The sequence below is a fragment of the Monodelphis domestica genome, chromosome 1, assembly GCF_027887165.1.
Source record: "Monodelphis domestica isolate mMonDom1 chromosome 1, mMonDom1.pri, whole genome shotgun sequence".
NCBI lineage: Eukaryota > Metazoa > Chordata > Mammalia > Didelphimorphia > Didelphidae > Monodelphis > Monodelphis domestica.
This window is the reverse complement of record NC_077227.1, coordinates 521,304,347-521,324,704: the sequence shown is the minus strand read 5'-3', so window position 1 is coordinate 521,324,704 and position 20,358 is coordinate 521,304,347. Positions and strand designations below refer to the sequence as shown.

Sequence of the window (20,358 nt, the reverse complement as noted above, 5' to 3'; positions counted from 1 at the left end):
CCTTTTCCTGTTTTATAGCATATATGGAAATGCTTATTATATTTAGTTTTTTAAGTTAAAAATGAAAAAAGAGGAAAAAAAGAAATGTAGGTGACATAAAAACTATATTGATGTTTATTAAAAAGTACTTCTTTAGAATAAATCAAAAACACATTTATCTTCATTGCTTAAATCTCTTAAACAACTTAGTCTAATGAAGACAGACAGCTTCCTCTAAAAAAAAGATATTTAACGGATATTAAAGAGACCTAGAATATGTTCAGCCCAGCCCTTGGCAATAGTTTCAATCTTGATCAAGTTACTTTAAATTTAATTTCCTAATCTATAAATCTTACTTTCCTCTATTGGATGTTTTGGGCCAATTACATACTAAATATGTCCTGGCAAAGGAAGGCATTATGAACTTCAAATTATTGGACCATAGAATCATAAATTTAGTACTAGAAGGGACTTCAGAGGTCATAAGAGTCCAACTGCTTCATTTTACAAATGAGAAAATTGAGGGCTAGAAAGATAAGGTGACTTGTTCAAGGTCACACAGTTAGGGCCAGACCCAAGATTCAGATTCTCTTCAGAAATTCATGATTATATCCATGTTTTGAAGTCAAAGCCCCAAATACCACAAAATTTATTTTAACTATTTATTAGCTTTAACTTTTTAAATCAAACTTAAACATACTGTTTATCTTTTACCTAGTTGTAAGGGAATTCTATCAGGCAAAGGGAATGACCAATGTCAGGGAGAAAAAAAAAAAGAAGTACAGTAAAAGCAAGGACAAGGATCATCTGTGACTGACATTTTTAAGTAATGAGAGTACCAGATCATAATGTGAATCTACAAAATAAGGCAGAATAAGCTTAACTTTTTTATACATATATTTTGCTGTATTACTACTTAGATATGGTGGTATTCTTCTGCTCAAAAATCATCACTGGCTCCCTGCTGCCTACAAATAAATAAAGTTCATGCTCCTTTGCTTAGTATACATGGCCCACAACTGTCTATTACCACTCTGAGCCTTTCTAGCATTGTTTCATATTATCTATCCCCTTCCTCCCTCCAATACACTTTTAATTCTGGTCAAACTGCACAAATTTCTAATCATTGAACATACTCTTTTGTCTCTGTGACTTCAACAACCAGTTCTCTAAATTGACTTTATCAATGACATCTTTTATTCACCTAATGAATTTCTAACCAATACATTAGAGTAACTTTCTTCTCTCCTACATTGTTTTCCATATTCCTCCACACTACAAGGAAGTAGTCATTTAAAATGAAGATCTATGCAAGGTTAAAATAAAGTACTATCATGCTCTCCCATATAACTTACCATATGTCAAATATATGCCCCTATCCTTGTGCATACTAAACATTCTCAATTTCTTTAGAATATTTCTCAGATAAATCAACAAACACTATCTGTTATGTGCTAAGCAACAGGGATATGAGTACAAAGTATAAAATAATCCATATTCAATTTTACATTCTCTTGGAGTAAACATTACAAGCCAGTCCTTTTAAGGCCCCTTTCCTGCAATCAAATCTAGTGATAGATTCTTGTTGTTTCTCAAATTTATTACTCTTCTCAATTTCATATAGGACCTAGAAAGCTAGGTGGCCCTCACTCTAATAATTAGTTACCTAATTTCACCAAGTTTACTTTAGATGTTCTAAAGAGAGCACAGTCAAATATTTTATGCAGGCACAAACTTCACATAGAACCTCTGATACAGAAGGGAATAAAAATAATCTATTTCCTTACATTTTTTTAGATCTAGGTCTTTCATGCCTATATTACTGAAAATTAATATCTCCCCCAACAAAAAAAGAATATCAAACAAAACTAACCAACAAAGTAATTACTTCTGAGAATGAATCCAACACTGCACTTGCCTGTCTCACCTCCATGTCCACCCAAGATATGAGAGATAGAGCTTAGCATTTGCTCCAAAGGAGAAAAATGACATTAATAATTAAAGACCATGTGCCACTTAGTGTCATTTTGGTTTATTCTTCTGTCGTTGTTTATCTAATGTTCTCACAATTCTACCTACTTTACTTTATCAAACTTGCTAGTCTTCCCATGTTTCTCAGAATTTCTTACATTCACAATTTATTATGGCACAAAAATATTCCATTACATTCACTTAACACACAATTTGTTTAACCATTTACCCTAAATGACTACTCACTCTGTTTCCAAGTTTTGCTACTATAAGTGCTGCTAAGCATATTTTAGCATATAAAAAGTATTATTTTTGGCCTTCTTGCAGTATATGTATAGTAGAAGGATTGCTGGGCCAAAAGAATTCAAATAATTTAACAATTTTACTCACATAATCTCAAATTATTTTCCAGAATGGTTAAAACAATCCATAGCTTCAGAAACAGTATATTGGTATGTCTATTTTCCCATAGAACCACCAATGCATATTATTCTCATTATTTTTAAAATAATTTATTGCTCCTGTGATTTACTCTTTTGATGTATTCATTTTTCAGGATGTTACTTAATCTCTAGTTACATATAAAGTCTTTATCTTTTGCATTCATTTCTCTTACTGAATATAATTTTTGTTGAATTATGGTTTGAAACAAATAATAAAAGTAACAATGAAACAAAAACTACTAGGCTTCTGCAAGTTATGAATTGGAGACTTCAAAGTATAAAAGAATTTATCTAAGAAGAAGAATCTTGAGAATACTGGCCATCTTTGTAGAAGATGTCCAAAGCAGAGTTCAAAAGATTAATTAATCAAAAGATTCCTCATGACTAATAAGGACTCTCAGATGGCCATGACACTGTAGTGATCACATCTAGTTCTGAAATACTGCAGGTTCTTCTAAATGAAATCAAAGTTATTCAAAGGGGTCCTACCTAATTATACAGGATTACAAGTGTCTATTATTCAGACTCTAATACAAAGCTGGGTGAACAACTGCCTACTGTTCCGCACAGTAGATAAAGCACTGAGCCTAGAGACAGTAAGATCAAAATTCAAATCTAGCCTTAGTTACTAGTTACATGACTAAGCAATTCACTTAACCTCTATTTACTTCAGTTTCCTAAACTGTAAAATGGGGATAATAATAGCACTCACCTCCCAGGGTTGTTGTGAGGATCAAATGAGCTAATAATATTTGTTAAATGCTTAGCATAATTTCTGGTACATAATAGGTACTATATAAATACTAGCTATTATTATTATTAATTGATAAAAACTAGTCTTTCAACAAAGTCTATATGTATCTTAATAGCCACCACAGATAGACAATCAACTGAGTCCCAAATTAAACAAAAGGAAAATACAGAGTTGCTTTTAAGAAAGTATATAGTACTTTTTAATAACCTCAAATTTTTCCCAGTGACAAAGGCCAACCTTAAAAAGCAATATTCTCCTTTATTGCCAATGAGTCATGTAATACAAGTTCTAAAGAACTTGTTGAGAGTCAGCAATAAGGACAGTGGATGGGAATATGATCTATATGAAAACATATTCAACAAAGAATTATACTGGAAAAGTAGAATACAGAAGGGTACCAGAGAGATGTATGGCATGTGAAGAAACTGACATACAACCAATAATAATTGTCTAAGCTAAATGTAGCTCTGAATCCTATATCATCTCTGAAGTATTCACCAATCCATCTCACAGTTTATCTTAGGATTTAGAACTCAAATGGGCTTAAAAATCTCTTTTACTTTGCATATGCAGAAACTAAGGCCCAGAGGTTCTGTGACTTGCCCAAGACCACCTAGACTCTAAAAAGAAATTGATCTTATTAGATCTAAATTCTAAGTACTCATATAAAATATTATAGGCTTTCCATGATACAATATTGCCTCTATATTTGGGATCTACCTTGGTAATATGATTCATCCTTTTGTTCACCTGAAGATAAGGAAGGTTTCCTGCTGCTTAGCTTAAGAAAAGATTCTAGTAAGAGATCACTATGGGAAGCAGCAGAAGGCATCACTACTACTCTATGGGTCTCCACAGTCCAGACTCCAGTTTTCCTATACCATAATGGTTTTACTGAACCAATTTAAATTGTCTTTAGATGACTCCAGAAGAAAATTTTGGGTGTTTTTGAAGAAATAATCACTGGTGAAGTACAGGAAGTTCACTGAGATGCAAGTAAGTTATATGACTATACAGCTAAATTATTTTCACTTATTCCAAGACTGGCAAAGTGAAGCTTTCTCCTGTTAATTTTTGATAGCATCCCCTTTTTAGTTTCTCTACTTTTCATGGTACAAAATAAATGGGGTAATGTCTTCTGAGAATACAGTCTAACACCTTTCTCAAACTAGAAGGGCATATTTATTACTTGCCTGAGGGATACACATCAAACTTCCCTTAAAAAAAAATAATCTCAACTTGCTTTTTAAAGGAATAAGGGGTTGCATCTGTGATTCCACTGGTATAGGGAATTCCCTTCATAAAAACTTCCCACTGATAATACCTTCTCTGTAACTTGTAGTTTAAGAGAAGCCTGCCTAGAATAGAGGTGTCAAACATAAAGGTTGTAAGGCCAGCAACACTCCCTAGTACAATCTAGAACCAAGTTAAAATCTAATTGAAAAATATTTAACAAAACAAAAATTCAAAACATAGATAATACTAATAGTTTGTTTTCTAAGTTAATATGAGGTCCCACAAATCCTTATGTACATTTTTTGTTGTCTGAATTTCTATCTGAGTTTGAAACCACTGGCCTAGGACACTAGGAAATTAACTGACATGTTCAAAACAACTTCAAACAGTTCCTGTATCTTAGAGGTAGGATTTGAATCCAGGCTTCTTGAATTAAAAGTGACTTCTATCTACTATATTATCCTATTTCTCACAACATAAATTTATAAATGACATAAATTTTAATCTTTAAAAAGTATTATGTAACTAGAATTCTTAAACTTAAGATTCAAAATGTTAATCATTTTAGTCACTTTGCTGTTGTTTAACTTACCACTGGAAGTGTGAGCCAGGTTGCCACAAGGCGATTGTTGATCCAGCGATACCAGGACGGCATTACAAGCATCAAAGGTAAAAAAGGAGCCAACATGAAAATACTTCCCAAAAAGCTTCCCAAAAAGAGTGAAATTATAAAGTAAATTCCCTTCAGTGACACCATGGCTCTGAAAGACATTAAAATCCGTACAATTTTGTTAATATACATTCAATCTCTTTTATCTCACCTTCAAACTCATTCATATACTATCTTCTTTGATCACTGCCTAAGTAAGTTATGTTACTCAGATAAATTAATAATAGAGTTTTTTAAATAGAAAGAACACAGGACTGTAAATCAGAAAATCTAAATTTTAGTCTCAGCTAGTTCACTAAGAAACCTTATTTAAGTCACTTAATTTATTAAATCTGTTTCCACATCAACAAGATAATGTCTTATTAAATTATCTCCATAATAATTTCCTGCTCAAAGAATGTTTGTGACAATGTTTGCAAGTAGCAAGACTAGAAGAAGGTTAGGTCTTATTTAGAACCAGAAATGTCTGTTATGACATGTATTTGCATCAATTTAGATGAGACAGAAAGACATGTTCATTAAATTAAACATTCTAACTATCTGGATACTGGAACTGCTGGACATTACTATCAATATTTCCACTTCTTCAAAAAGCATAAAAGTATAACACTACATTTTACAAGATAGAAAAAAATAAAGGCTTTATGGAATAAAATTACTGACTTTGTTACTAGAAGAAAAACAAAAATCAGAAGTACTTTCTAAATTTTCACAACAGATATTAATTCCAATTTTTGGAGATTTTTTTTTCCCAGGGCAATAACTGAATAAAAATGTTGCCTTCTTCTGAAAGATAGTCTTTCTCTTTTGACTATTCTCTGCTTACAAAGGTGAGCTACTCTTCATTAATCAATCATAATCATACTATGTTTTGAATTTTATATAGTCCAAAGGAACTAGAAAAAACTGGCAAAAAAAAAAACATCAAAAAATAGCAGGTCTTAATTTTCACAATAATCCTAGAAGGCTCTGAAGTCAGTAAGCAACCTTTATAGAATTATAATTTCCTAATCCATTGCCTATTCCTATATATCTCAAAATTTTTCCCTTGTTTAGAATTCTGAAATCAATTTGTATCTCTCACGAGCACTTGTCACCTTGTGCCATAATATATATGAAAATGTTATATATTTTAAATTATATAATATGTACTTACATAAACAAATTTACAGATATACAAATATATACACATACATATATACTTAAGTTATTTTGGATACATATATTTTGCAAACTATCATATTCATTAAATACTGTGATAGAGGCTGGCACCAGAGAAAAAGTGTCAGACTGAAGAGTATGTGAAATTGATCACCACGACAGGGAAGGGACCCCAGGAGTGGAATACTGAGGAGAGGAGACTGGTGAGGAGATCAGTGAGGGTCAATCAGTCTTGAGACACTAAAGAGAGAAGATGGATAAAGACTTTCTCCTGAGGGTTACCCATTTTTTCCTGCTGGTGACTGGAAATCTTTCCCCCCAACACTTCCCAATTGAAGGGACTTTCTGAAGAGAAACCTGAGCAGACTTTACCTCAGCTCCTGTTGCCCAGGGGTAAGTCAACCTGACTTTCTCTCAGAGGGCTCAGGCTGACAAGGCCTGAGTTCCCCCCAAACTTGAGGAGGGAGGAAAAGGGGTTTAGTTGGAGACAGGGACCCCCTTCTCCCTACTTTCCTTTTCCCAGTCTTCCCTGCCCATTATTCTTTTGTATTATCTGTCTGAGTTAACATTAAAAGTTATCTGTTCCCCAAGCTGAGTGTGAGTGAACGGAATCAAGGGGAGACTCTTTGGTCTCAAGTAGTGGAGGGGGGACAAGAGGGACAAGAGCAAATTGGGGAGAACAGCTTTAGCTAAGGAGGGAAGGCAGAAGGGGGAAAATCTTTAAACCCCCTCTCCTCTATCTGAGCCAACCTGTTACATCTGCTGTTTCCCCTTAACCAGGCTTTGTGGAATAGGGAGTTCTCCTCTCTCTCTCCTTCCCCCTCTCCATACCTAAGGATCCAAGCCTCCTCCATCGGGGTACATCCTTCCCTTCCTTCTCTTTTTATTTTTTTTTAAAACAATGCCTACTATGTGCCAAGTACTATGCTAGCCTCTGAAGAGACAAGATAGTACATAATTTGGTGAATACACATAAAGGTTAATTTAAGCAAAATAAATATAAGGCATTTTGTTGAAGGGAAAATGCACTAGCAGATGGGCGAAATCAAGAAGGGCTTCACAGAGAAGATGCATTTTATCTGAGGTACAAAGGACATGTAAAGTGCGGAAGGAGGGTAAAGAGATTTAAATGACCAGGTGCAGGGCAAAGTAAATTAGAACCAAGAGAATAATATATATAAAAGCAACCACAAGAGAAATGAAAGGATTACTAATACAGAATCAAACTGACTAACTAAAAAAACAATGGAAGTTCCAGAGAACAAATAATGAAATAAATCTCTTCACTAACTGAGGACAGAGGGACAACTGGATGTTTTTACTTGTTTCTCTTAGTGACAAAGTAAGGTTTAATCTTGAGAAGGAGGATAAATGATTGTAATATTAAGACAAAAGATAACAATATGTGTCTTTTTTTAAAAGGGTATAAGATGGAGAGGGAAAGCAGGCTACAATTCAGGTTTCAACATTCCAAGGGCAAAGAATGTCATGCACTCCTCACATTATTATAAATTCTTATGTGATGGCAAAACTCCAAGTTATTGGTATCCCTGAGTTCCCATATTATTGTTGCCACAGCATAACAAAAAAACATAAGAGTTTTAGGCTCATGGTAACAGGAAACATTAATCTCTAAAATATCATTTTTGTTTTATACTTAAGTTAATTTTAAATCTCACTGGCTCAGTAGGATCAAGATACTTTCCAAAACAGTTGCCTTTTTTAGCAAACTGCTACTTTACTAGAATTTATTCTTAGACCATTAGAAATAACCTTAATCATTCACTTTCAGGGAAGAAGAAAAAGAATGGATCTGTTGAAACCACTTAGAAAACTATCTCAAATTTTCACCCCTAGTTCCAGTGTTCTGGGATATGATAAAATTCACCTTAGCCATATCCTTCATGATTGTATAGACTACAATCATATTCCACTTCAAAGTTCAAGCAAATTTACAATTTTTTACATTTTTAAAAATTTCTTATATAAAAGGTCATCAATTATCCTTTTATGTGCCCCTCTGTGAATCATCCTTACATATTTTCCTAAGAAAATATGAACTCTATTAACGATATCAGGTGTATATATATATGTATATACATACATACATACATACACACACACACACACACACACATATATTTTTGAGAAAGGGAGAAATGCTTTCCTTTAACGAATGCCTTTCTTAATAATAACCAAAATTTGCTTGGTCATTTTGGCAAAAGTGGATATTGATCAATCACTTGATCAAAGGATCAGAGATTTTGAGCTAGAAGGATCCCCAAAGCCATCTATTGAATCCCTCATTTGATTTTTTAAGGAAACTGAGTCCTAGGAAAGTTAGTCACTTCTCCAGGTTCACAAAGGTTGTAAGTATGAAAAGTGGGGTTTGATTTCCAGTGCTCTAACTCTGGATCCAGTAATTTTTCCATATACCACATTACCATCCTAAAACACTACTAGAAAACTATATATAACTATACTATACTGTAAATTTTACTATATAAAACAATAATTCTTAGATCTCTTTACTAGGTTGTAGCTAATAACTCAAAATATATTACCTTCTCTGCATGCTTTGGATTATTTTCCCTAAATGCATTACATACCTAAACTGAAGCACATTCACCAATTTGGCTTTATAGGCACCTATTTAAATTTACCTTCATGCATTTAAAAATTATCATATCCAGAAAAGTTTAATGTCATCTAAAAATTTAGATTTTATTCTATATTTCATCCTCCAAATGACTATTAAATAAAATTTAAAACATTGACTAAAACTTGTCTGAACACTGATACATCAAAGAAAATATTTTTCTATCTTATACCTTTCAAATCTTGATGACTGATAAGTGCTAATGTGACCACTGTTAAAATTGTAACATTTCAAAACAATTGTTGCTATAATAGCTTAAAATTATACTATGATTTTTGGAACATTCTGTATACTATTTAATATTCCCTAAAAAACAATTATATGCTCCATCTGTCCATGGTCTTTTGTATCTGGCCTCTTTTTTAAAAGATTATCATTGCTAAAACCATCAACTAATATCATCTGCAATGGGGATAAACTAAATCCATTCCCATTAAGATCAGGAGTGAAATAAGGATGCCCATTATCACCTCTATTATTTGACATTGTATTAGAAACACTAGCAGTAGCAATTAGAGAAGAAAAAGAAATTGAAGGCATTAAAATAGGCAAGGAGGAGACCAAATTATCGCTCTTTGCAGATGACATGATGGTCTACTTAAAGAATCCTAGAGATTCAACCAAAATGCTAATAGAAATAATCAACAACTTTAGCAAAGTTGCAGGATACAAAATAAACCCACATAAGTCATCAGCATTTCTATATATTTCCAACACAGCTCAGCAGCAAGAACTAGAAAGAGAAATCCCATTCAAAATTACCTTAGACAAAATAAAATGCCTAGGAATCTATCTCCGGAGACAAACACAGGATCTATATGAACACAACTACAAAACACTTTCCACACAACTAAAACTAGACTTGAACAATTGGAAGAACATTAACTGCTCATGGGTAGGACGAGCCAATATAATAAAAATGACCATCCTACCCAAACTCATCTATCTATTTAGTGCCATACCCATGGAACTTCCAAAAAATTATTTTACTGATTTAGAAAAAACCATAACAAAGTTCATTTGGAAGATCTTTTGATCAAGGATATCCAGGGAAATAATGAAAAAAAAAATACAAAGGAAGGGGGCCTTGCAGTCCCAGATCTCAGACTATGTTATAAAGCAGCAGTCACCAAAACAATCTGGTACTGGCTAAGAGACAGAAAGGAGGATCAGTGGAATAGACTGGGGGCAAGCGACCTCAGCAAAACAGTATATGACAAACCCAAAGATCCCAGCTTTTGGGACAAAAATCCACTATTTCATAAAAACTGCTGGGAAAATTGGAGGACAGTGTGGGAAAGATTAGGTTTAGATCAACATCTCACACCCTACCCCAAGATAAAATTCAAAATGGGTGAATGACTTGAACATAAAGAAGGAAACTATAAGAAAATTAGGCGAACACAGAATAGCATACATGTCAGACCTTTGGGAAGGGAAAGACTTCAAAACCAAGCAAGACTTAGAAAGAGTTACAAAATGCAAAATAAATAATCTGGAATACATCAAATTAAAAAGTTTTTGTACAAACAAAACCAATGTAACCAAAATCAGAAGGGTAGCAACAAATTGGGAAACAATCTTCATAAAAACCTCTGACAAAGGTTTAATTACTCAAATTTACAAAGAACTAAATCAATTGTACAAAGAATCAAGCCATTCTCCAATTGATAAATGGGCAAGGGACATGAACAGGCAGTTCTCAGCCAAAGAAATCAAAACTATTAATAAGCACATGAAAAAGGGCTCTACATCTCTTATAATCAGAGAGATGCAAATCAAAACAACTCTGAGGTATCATCTCACACCTAGCAGAATGGCTAACATGACAGCGAAAGTAATGAATGCTGGAGGGGATGTGGCAAAGTGGGGACACTAATTCATTGCTGGTGGAGTTGTGAATTGATCCAGCCATTCTGGAGGGCAATTTGGAACTATGCCCAAAGGGTGATAAAAGACTGTCTGCCCTTTGATCCAGCTATACCACTGCTGGGTTTGTACTCCAAAGAGATAATAAGGAAAAAGACTTGTACAAGAATATTCATAGCTGCACTCTTTGTGGTGGCCAAAAATTGGAAAACGTGGGGATGACCATCAATTGGGGAATGGCTGAACAAATTGTGATATATGTTGGTGATGGAATACTATTGTGCTAAAAGGAATAATAAAGTGGAGGAATTCCATGGAGACTGGAACAACCTCCAGGAAGTGATGCAGAGTGAGAGGAGCAGAACCAGGAGAACATTGTACACAGAGACTGAAACATTGTGGCACAATCAAAGGTGATGGACTTCTCCATTAGTGTCAATGCAATGTCCCTGAACAATCTACTGGGATCTAAAAAACACTATCCACAAGCAGAAGATAAACTGTGGGAGTAAAAACACCGATGAAAAGCAACTGCTTGACTACAGGGGTTGAGAGGATATGACTGAGGAGAGATTCTAAATGAACACTCTAATGCAAATACCAACAACAGGGAAATGGGTTCGAGTCAAGAACACATGTGATAACCAGTGGAATCGTGCATCGGCTATGGGAGAGGGAAAGGTAGTGGGAGAGGGGGCTGGGAGGAAAAGAAAATGATCTTTGTTTCCAGTGAATAATGTCTGGAAATGACCAAATAAAATGATGTTTAAAATAAAAAAAAAAAAAAGATGTATTCTTAACTTAACAAGAGATAAAGACAATTACAAAAGAAAAAAAAGATTATCATTGCAAAAGCAGGCAATTCAGTCAGAGATGATTGTGAATTCTGTAAATACTCTCTTTTTCATTAATAACTATTTAAAGGGCATAAGACATATAAACAGAAGCAAAGGGAAGCAAAAAGAAACAGAAAAACATGGTGACTATAACACAAGTAAACGAAAAGAACAATGAAAAGAATGAAATATAATTATAAAATGCATAGTGATCAAATGGCCTCAAAGAAGAGATATGAGAAAGCACTTTCTCCCTTTGTTTAAAATATGGGGGATAGACTAGAAATATCTAACACTGTAAACTAGAGATGCCAAACTCAGGCACTCCCAAGGCAGCTCAAGCCAGATTAAAATGTAGTTTGGATATGTTTAACAACAACAACAACAATTTAATGCAACACAACATAGATAATGTTGATTTATTAGTTTTTTTCAATCAATATGTGGTTGCAGAGAATCTGTTTCTATATGACACTGCTACTATAAACAATGTCAGATTTTTCAGTTGTTCGTTAGTTCAGCAGAGCTAGGTGAGGAAGAGTTGTTTGCTTTTTGTTATTTAATTCTTTGGGATAATGGAAAACTCTTGGACTTGGGGAGAGAGGGGAAAATGACATTATCAAAAGACTTGATTCATAAAAGCAACAGATATCTTCCAAGATGGAAGGTAATGATTTAAAAAAAAAAGAATCAAGTAACCCTGAAAAAACTTTTTAAAAGAAATTTTTTTAAATAAAAAAAAATTATGTCAGTGTTTGATAAACCTATATAAATAAATTATCTAGGAAAAAGCTCCCTATTTAACAAGAACTACTAGGATATCTAGAAAATAGTCTGGTAGAAATAAAGCTTAGAGCAACTTCTTACACCAAATTCCATTATATAATTCAAAATGAATACCTGACCTGAAAATAAAACTTCAAAACATGAAAAAACATTAGGAGAGAAACCATATTTTATAACTATAGTTAAGGGTTGAAATCTTACACATTGTAAATGAAAAGAAGAACTCCTACAAAATTAAAATTGATTATAAAGTTATAAAGGCCAAACGTGGATCCAAATAAGGGATATAAGAAGGCACCTCCCCCGTTGATCCTTTGTAGAACTGGGAATTCACAGATGTTGAACATTACATAGATGAGATTTTTTTAGAAGGGCTTTTCTGATTTTTTCCTTCTTATTCTTGTTTATTCTATGTTAAAAGAGATAGATCTATGGGAGAAAGTACCAAATTTACTCTGATGAAAACTGAAAAGAAATGTCTGGCAAGAATAAGCTATAGATGAGTATCTCACATCATATAACAAGACAAGTGTGTACATAACAGAGATATAACAAGTGGCATCATGAACAAATTATAGTAAGGAAGAAATTACCTGCCAAAAGTATGGATAGGGAAGCATGTATGTCAAACAAAAGATATGTAAGGATAATTTAGGGTTGTGACCTAATCTAAATTTGATTTTTGGTCACCAGGGGATATCCCAAATAAAATACCAAAGTCAGTTCAGAAATATATGGTGGTTTAATCAATATATAGGGAAGAAATCAAGGAAAAGAGAGAGGGAAAAGTATAGGATTTCTCAGGAAGAAATCAAAGAGAAGAGAGAGGGAAAGTTATAGGATTTCTCCTGCCGGGTCTGTGCCAGGCGAGTTCACAAGTCCTCCACCACGAGGTCCTTGAAGATTTAGAGGCTTTCTCTAAAAGGATAGTGTTTGGAAGATAAAGGAGAGAAAAATCAGTCTAAACTCCGAGAGATCACATAGAAGAGCCTCACCTGAACTAAGACTAGGCTTCCTGCAGTATGGTATCAAGGAAAACTCACCGCTAAACCTGGACAATAGCAGCCACCATGCCAAGATGCCGACACACTCAGCAAGCTGCCGCCAGCCACTTCTCTGTCATCAAAGAGGCCAGAGAGAGGAAGTGACGCGAAATATATACACGGTTTTACATCACTTTCCTGCATCTCACATGTACCAATGATATCTTAGGCTTGACTTAGGACAGCCCAGAGTTCTGTCAGTTGTTTCTGATTTGTCATTTGCTAGCACATATCTGTCATAGACCATCCTCCTAAATACTTAAATATGGGTGTAGACATTCCTGATTTTGTTAGACTAAGTAGGGTGGAGTAATCTAAAGTTCACAATTTCCTGATTTTTGTTAGACTAAGTAGGGTGAAGTAACCTAAAGTTCACAGATAAAGAAGTTCACAGGAGGTAAAAAGAATAATTTGTGATTATTTATATTAAAATTATGCACAAGCAAAATCAATGCAGCTAAAACTATAAAAGTAGGAAATTAGAAGGAAAGAAATCTTCATAACAAGTTTCTCTGATAAAGGTCTCATTTCTAAGAAATATGAAAAGGAGGCAAATCCAGAAGAATAAGAGTCATTCCTCAAATGATAAATGGTTAAAGAATATGAGTAGGCAGTTTTCAGTTAGCTTTCTGGTACAGTGGATAGTCCTGAATTTGTAATTTTAAAAACTCTAGGTTCAGATCCCAAGTTTCAATTTCCTTATCTGTGAAACATAGAAAACAATAGTACCTACCTACACAGTGTTATCATAAAGATCAAATGAAAGAACATATGTAAAGTATTCTGTGAACATGAGAGCACCTGTTTAATCATTATTGTTTTTATTTTTATACCTTCAATACTTTCTCCATAAGCATTCTCATGTTTCCCAAAGCTAAAGTGATCTCTTTCTCCACAAATGTTCCTAAAGTACTCTGACTCTCTCCTTTTTCGCTAACACTATCTATTTGGTATCTTATTTATCTATCTACATAGTGCATTCTCTCCTACAATCTAGTAGTAGTTTGCTCTCTGAGGGCAAGGGTCTGCCTTTCTTTCATGCATGCATGCACCCCTCTCCAAATATACATACACACACACACATCTATACATCTGTAGATATGTATATAATTAGCACCTAGTAGAGTCTATTATATTCAGTAGTTGTTTAATAAATATAAATTGAACTAGATTGAATTTAAAGGATTAGAAAAGATAATTACTGCTGAAGTAGTTAATCAAATCATAAAGGATTTTTTTTTCAGTAAACAATGAAAATTTTTGTATGCTGTAACAATGTGACTGGAACTAAGTTATCTAAATATTCAACAGTAAGACAAGGAGAGGAGACAAATAAAAACACCAAAAAAAAGGGGGGGGAAGAAAAAGATGAATGGAGCATTTTTATGTACAGAAAAGGAAAGAGGCAAACAAAAATTTATTAAGCCCTTACTGTGTGCCAAAAATAGTGCTAAACACCTTATCTTCATAACCATCCCAGGAGACTGATATCATTATTATTCCTATTTTACAGATGAAGAAATTGAGGCAGAATACTAGCTTTGTGACTCTGGGCAAGTTACCTAACCTTTGTCTCTGTTTCCTAATATAAAATGGGGATAATAATATCACCTATGTCCTAGGTTTTGGGGAAGGATCAAATGAGATAATTTTTTTAATGTGCTTAGCAGAAGGCCTGGCACATAGTAAACAAAATGTTAGCTATTATTAATAGAATTGTAATTTTTTTAAAGTAAGTTCAGAGACTCTAGGTTAAGATATATAATAGAGGTATGCAGTTTTAGATACATCCCCTCATTCTGTTCTATAATACACATGGAAATATTCACTTTTTAGTGTTCAAAATGGGAATTTTTTAAAAGAAAAAATAAAAAGAGAGAGGAAAGAAGGAATCAAATCACTTATATTCTACACGGGAATAAAAGGCAGAACGAAGAACAAATATTACATTAGAAAGAGCTGATGGACAATCTGTAGGATATAGAGTTTATAAAAGGATTAGCAGAAACCTGGACTTCTCATGATGATAAATATGACATGTAGTGAAAGAGGGAAGGAGAGAAAAGAGAGCCTAGAAGAATATAAAAGAAGTTACAGAGAATAAAAGCTTCAAATATTTCACAACTTCCCCTAAGACCAACCTTGAATCAGTAAAAGGTGGAAGTTATCTAGTCAAATTCTGGCATCTAGACAAATGGGGCAGTGTAAAAAATAGACTTGAATACAGGACTTCAATCCCCAGCAAGCCCTTACTCCACTTCCCCAGAATACTTTGTAATCTCACTGAAAACCTCACCTGGGCCAAGAACAAGATGGGGTATTTAACCTGATTGAAAAGGCTTTTGTGCCTCTTTTATCCCGTTTTCCGCTTGCAAGCAGACGTGGCTCTTTTCATAATGTAGGTGAGGTTGTGTCTAGGCCTCTCTCTGGCCTGACACTTGCTTTCTTATCCTGTATTTTATTTAATCCTTAACCTTTAATAAACCTCATAAAAATATAACACTCCTTGCAGAGAGAAACTAATTTCTATCTTGCCTGAGTCTCCCCTAAAATTTTAACTGTTACAGTTTTGGTGACCACGAAGGGATGAGAACTTCTCAAATTTTTTAGCCTAGATAATGATTTTTTAAGCCACGTTTCTCCAAGATGCTTTTTTAGAAAACCATCCTGATCAACTCCTGTCTGCCTGCCTGTCTGCCTATCTGCCTACCAGCCACCGCCATCAGCTTCGGACGGCCACTTTTCCCTGCCTGCAGACCTATTTGCAGATTGCAGCTCATCTGCCCACCCCGGCTGCCCACTCCACTCTGGCCCTGCTTGTCTGCATTCCTGTCCTGGCCCTGCCCACCCCAGCAGTCTTTCTCTAGCTCACCTGGTTCACCTGATTCAACCAAGATTGCAATCGCCTGGTGACCTGCCTGCCCAACAAACTCTAGCCTTGGAGCAGATTCACTCATAGCTCAGGACTCATTTCTACCAGCTGGTTAAAAAAAAAAAAAAAAAACCTGGGGTATTGACCACATGGGCAGAGGGGAGACACAAGAGGGAAAAGAGAACAGGTAATTTTCCCTTAGGCTAAGCCTCCACGTGGCTGGGGGTATTGACTACATGGGCAGATCATTGGAGGAGAGAGAGAAAAGGGAGAGGAGAAGAAACAGACTTTTCCAAACAGGAACTTAAAAGCAATGGGCTATTTAAAAGGATACCTTTTGACTGTTCTGGTAATTTTATTGACTTCACCTGTCTGTCGGGGAAAAAGATTCAACTTTAACTTTGAAGTTGCAAATGGGTGGCTCAGCGAACTGAGAGCCAGGCCTAAAGACATGCGGTCCTGGGTTAAAATCTGGCCTCAGATACTCTGGCGCCCTGGATGGATCCCTTAACCCCCATTGCCTAGCCCTTACCACTTTGCCTTCCGACAACAGATATTTAAATGGATAATAACCCAAGGAACTTTAAAGACTGGAGGTTATGATTTCTAAAGCATTTCAGACTCCAATGGTTATAAAAATCTCTGTATTTCTATTGCATTTTTCTGATTGTTTTGTTTAAGATATAACTTTGTGATTTTAAGTTCATATATTACTGAATTCAATATTATTCTGTTATACTGTTCATTTTAATGTACTGAGTTTTGACTACTGTTATATTCTGTTGCTTTTCCCCTATAACTATTGAACAAATATTGTAATTAAGCCCATATATGAAAAAACAGCTTTTCTAATTTTTGCCTTTATAAATTGTCACATAGTATCCTCTACAAAGATGGACTTCAGAACTGGTTACAAATGTATTAACAACCACATAGATGGACTTCAGAACTGGTTACAATTGTATTAACAACCTTTGGACAATTTAATGTGCTAAATATCTCAACTGATTTTAAGGGTTTTTTAAATATGATTTTTGGAATTTTTCTTAACAATCTCTGGTTATTTTTGCCTACCCCTACCTCAAGGTAAGGCCCATAGCTGAAGTGAAATACAATTATAACCCCCAACCTTCCCACATTTCTAAATATGTGAATGAAAGTTGGGTCAGTTAATCTTAGGGCATGTATCCCTAAAAAAAGCCTCCAAAAAAGGAGCACCCCTTTATTTATACTCTTCAGCTCACTACTTAAATTCCACCAGAATGATATGTAGATTTCTTGATTGTGTTCTTAACCTAAGGTAAGTTTTACCCTGTTTAAAAATTTTGGGGACATTGATGACTACATATTTGTACTACTATTCTTTAAAAATGAAAAATGTTACCTTGTTTATTAATTCACTTGCCTTCTAAGTCACAGTGATCATGGCCAGACATGAAGAGGAAATGGATCTCATTTTTGGTGAGAAAGCCTTGCATTCTATATTTTCTTAGCTGACACAGTGTGTCGATTATAAGGCATTCTTGAATTTTTTAAAACTTTTTTATTATCTTTTTCTTGCATGTGCAATATGCTTTTTCAGTTTTTTTTTTAATTTTTCTCTCTTTTTTATATTTCAAGCACATGTCACCAGCATTAAGATTTTCTTTAACTTTTTGATTTTTTCAGTACTACAAGTTTAAAATACATTTGTCAATGCATGCCCAAAAAGTTTGTGACTATAAAAATGATGCCACTAATTATTTAAAAAATTATGGGACTTTGATTAATGATTCTGTCTGATTCCAGGACAAGACATACACACAAGAGCCATTGCACAGCACCAAAAAAAGCCAATCCAGTATGGATTGATGCACTTCTAGGCCAATACAAAGGTCTTGAACCTAGTGTGAAGACTCGAGGTTATTGTGTTTAACATTCTTAGACATAGGCTTTCTTTGTGTCCACACTCACTCTGAAATTACTCACAGACAAGTATCTCAACCTTGGCTCCTATAATCTGGTCCCCTTTTCTGTCTTTCATAGTGTGGTACCTTTCTGTAGTCCTGGCTATTGACTGGGTAAATGCATCACTGCTTAGATCATTTTGATTGGGCCCTGATTCAAGGACCTGTTATAGATTTATTTTTCTTTTTACTTGGAATTTTTACACATAAGACTTTGATAGTATATATTTTCATCCAGAAATTTTTCTTTTTTATTTGGATTTTCTGATATCTTTTTAATATCTCTTGCCAATTGATTCATATACCTCATACCTCAGCCATGCATCCCTAAGTGATCCTGTATTTTTCAATCACCCACAACACGGGGAAATGTAAAAAAAAAATATTATTATTTAAATTGCAAAGTTTAAATTCTTTTTGAGAAGAATTTTAGGTAAAGAAAGATACTACCTCTGAGTCCAGAAACTGAACTGTTGAAGATACCATGAAGAAGCCTCCAGACCACAAGTGTACAAAAATGAACTTTGGGTGTGGTTGATTGAACATTTATTTGTATGTATACTTTCATGCCAAAGGGGACTTCCCCCAACTGACTTTTTGTCAATGAGACCAGCAATTATTGGTTTTGTTTTTTTTCCCTCTTATTCTCACATTATTGTAATCTTTAAGTTGATTATGTTGTCATGATCCTTTTGGAGAAAAAATTATTTTTTTCCAAAAATGATCACACGGTGAAATGTGAAAAATAGACTTGAATCCAGGACTTTAATCCCCAGAAGCCCTTGCTCCACTTCTCCAGAATGATTTGTAATCTCACTGAAAACCTCACCTGGGCCTCTTTTATCCCGTTTTCTGCTTGCAAGCAGACGTGGTTCTTTTCATAATGTAGGTGAGGTTGTGTCTAGGCCTCTCTCTGGCCTAGACACTTGCTTTCTTATGCTGTATTTTCTTTAATCCTTAACCTTTAATAAACCTCATAAAAATATAACACTCCTTGCAGAGAGAAACTAATTTCTATCTTGCCTCAATCTCCCCTAAATTTTTAACTTTTACAGCAGAAACAAAAATAATAGTTAAAAGGCATTTTTTTACTAAAACCAAATGACTGAGGTTTGGCTATGAAATCTCATTCATATTCTATTAAAAAAAAAGTGGCATCAACCCAGTTAAAGATGAGCTAAGCGTTATCCACAACAATCAGAAACCTCAAACTAATTTCTTAATAATTAAGTTACAAAACATTGAAGAAGTATATCTTCTTCTTACTAAATATTCTTGCAGTCTAATTCCATTTATAATAACTTGTTATCCCCAGTTGTATTCTCAATCAAATCTAAAGAAAAAAAATAGAAGCTTGAACATGTTATGCAGGTAATGCTGACAAAAACTCCAGGAAAAATAAAATTACTAGTTGACAAGAAACAGAATAAAGGGTCTTACTAACTTACTATTCTGATAAACATTTAAGAACTTTATACTACTAAAAAAGTTATGTATTGGGGGGGGGGGCACCTGGAAAGCTGAGTGGATTGAGAGCCAGGCCTAGAGATGGGAGGTCTTGAGTTCAAATCTGACCTCAGACACTTCCCAGTTGTATGACCCTGGGCAAGTCACTTGACCCCCATTGCCTAGCCCTTACCACTCTTCTGCCTTGGAGCCAATACACAGTATTGACTCTAAGACGGAAGGTAAGGGTTTAAAAAAAAAAAAAAGTTATGTACCAAATAAAATTCCTTCTGAAAAATTAATCTCTTTTTATTTCTATTGTACAAACATATGGTAAACTCTAGAATTTGTTTTCTTTTATTGTATATAAGGGGAATGAGAATATCTGCTGAAAGCCAAAGAACAAAGCAAGTACAAAGACTAGAAAAAAAGGAAAAAAAAGGATGGGAATCCTTTTTAATGGAAATATCAATGAATGTATAACTATGGGTGAGGAGTTCAAAATGTGACTAACTTGGCTACTGACTTATGAATATGATTAAGTGACAACATATCTAGGTCTTAATTTTCTCAACTGTAAAGTGAGAGGCTGGGACTAAGTCATCCATATGTCTCTTCCAACTATGATTCTTTGATAATGTCATTATAACATTAATGAATGCTTATGTTGATAATAAATCAGATGAA

At 34.4% G+C, this 20,358-nt stretch overlaps 1 protein-coding gene across 3 annotated transcripts in view; it reads right to left on the bottom strand.

Annotated features, from left to right (window-relative positions):
• The window catches only part of LCLAT1 (lysocardiolipin acyltransferase 1), a 291,808-nt gene that overhangs the window by 227,656 nt on the left and 43,794 nt on the right, over positions 1 to 20,358 (bottom strand). For all 3 annotated transcript variants that reach the window (XM_001380662.5, XM_056813230.1, XM_056813229.1), the window contains exon 2: positions 4,976 to 5,144. In XM_001380662.5, the coding sequence (XP_001380699.1) occupies positions 4,976 to 5,140 (165 nt within the window). In that variant the 5' untranslated portion in view covers positions 5,141 to 5,144. The remainder of the gene's footprint in view (positions 1 to 4,975; positions 5,145 to 20,358) is intronic.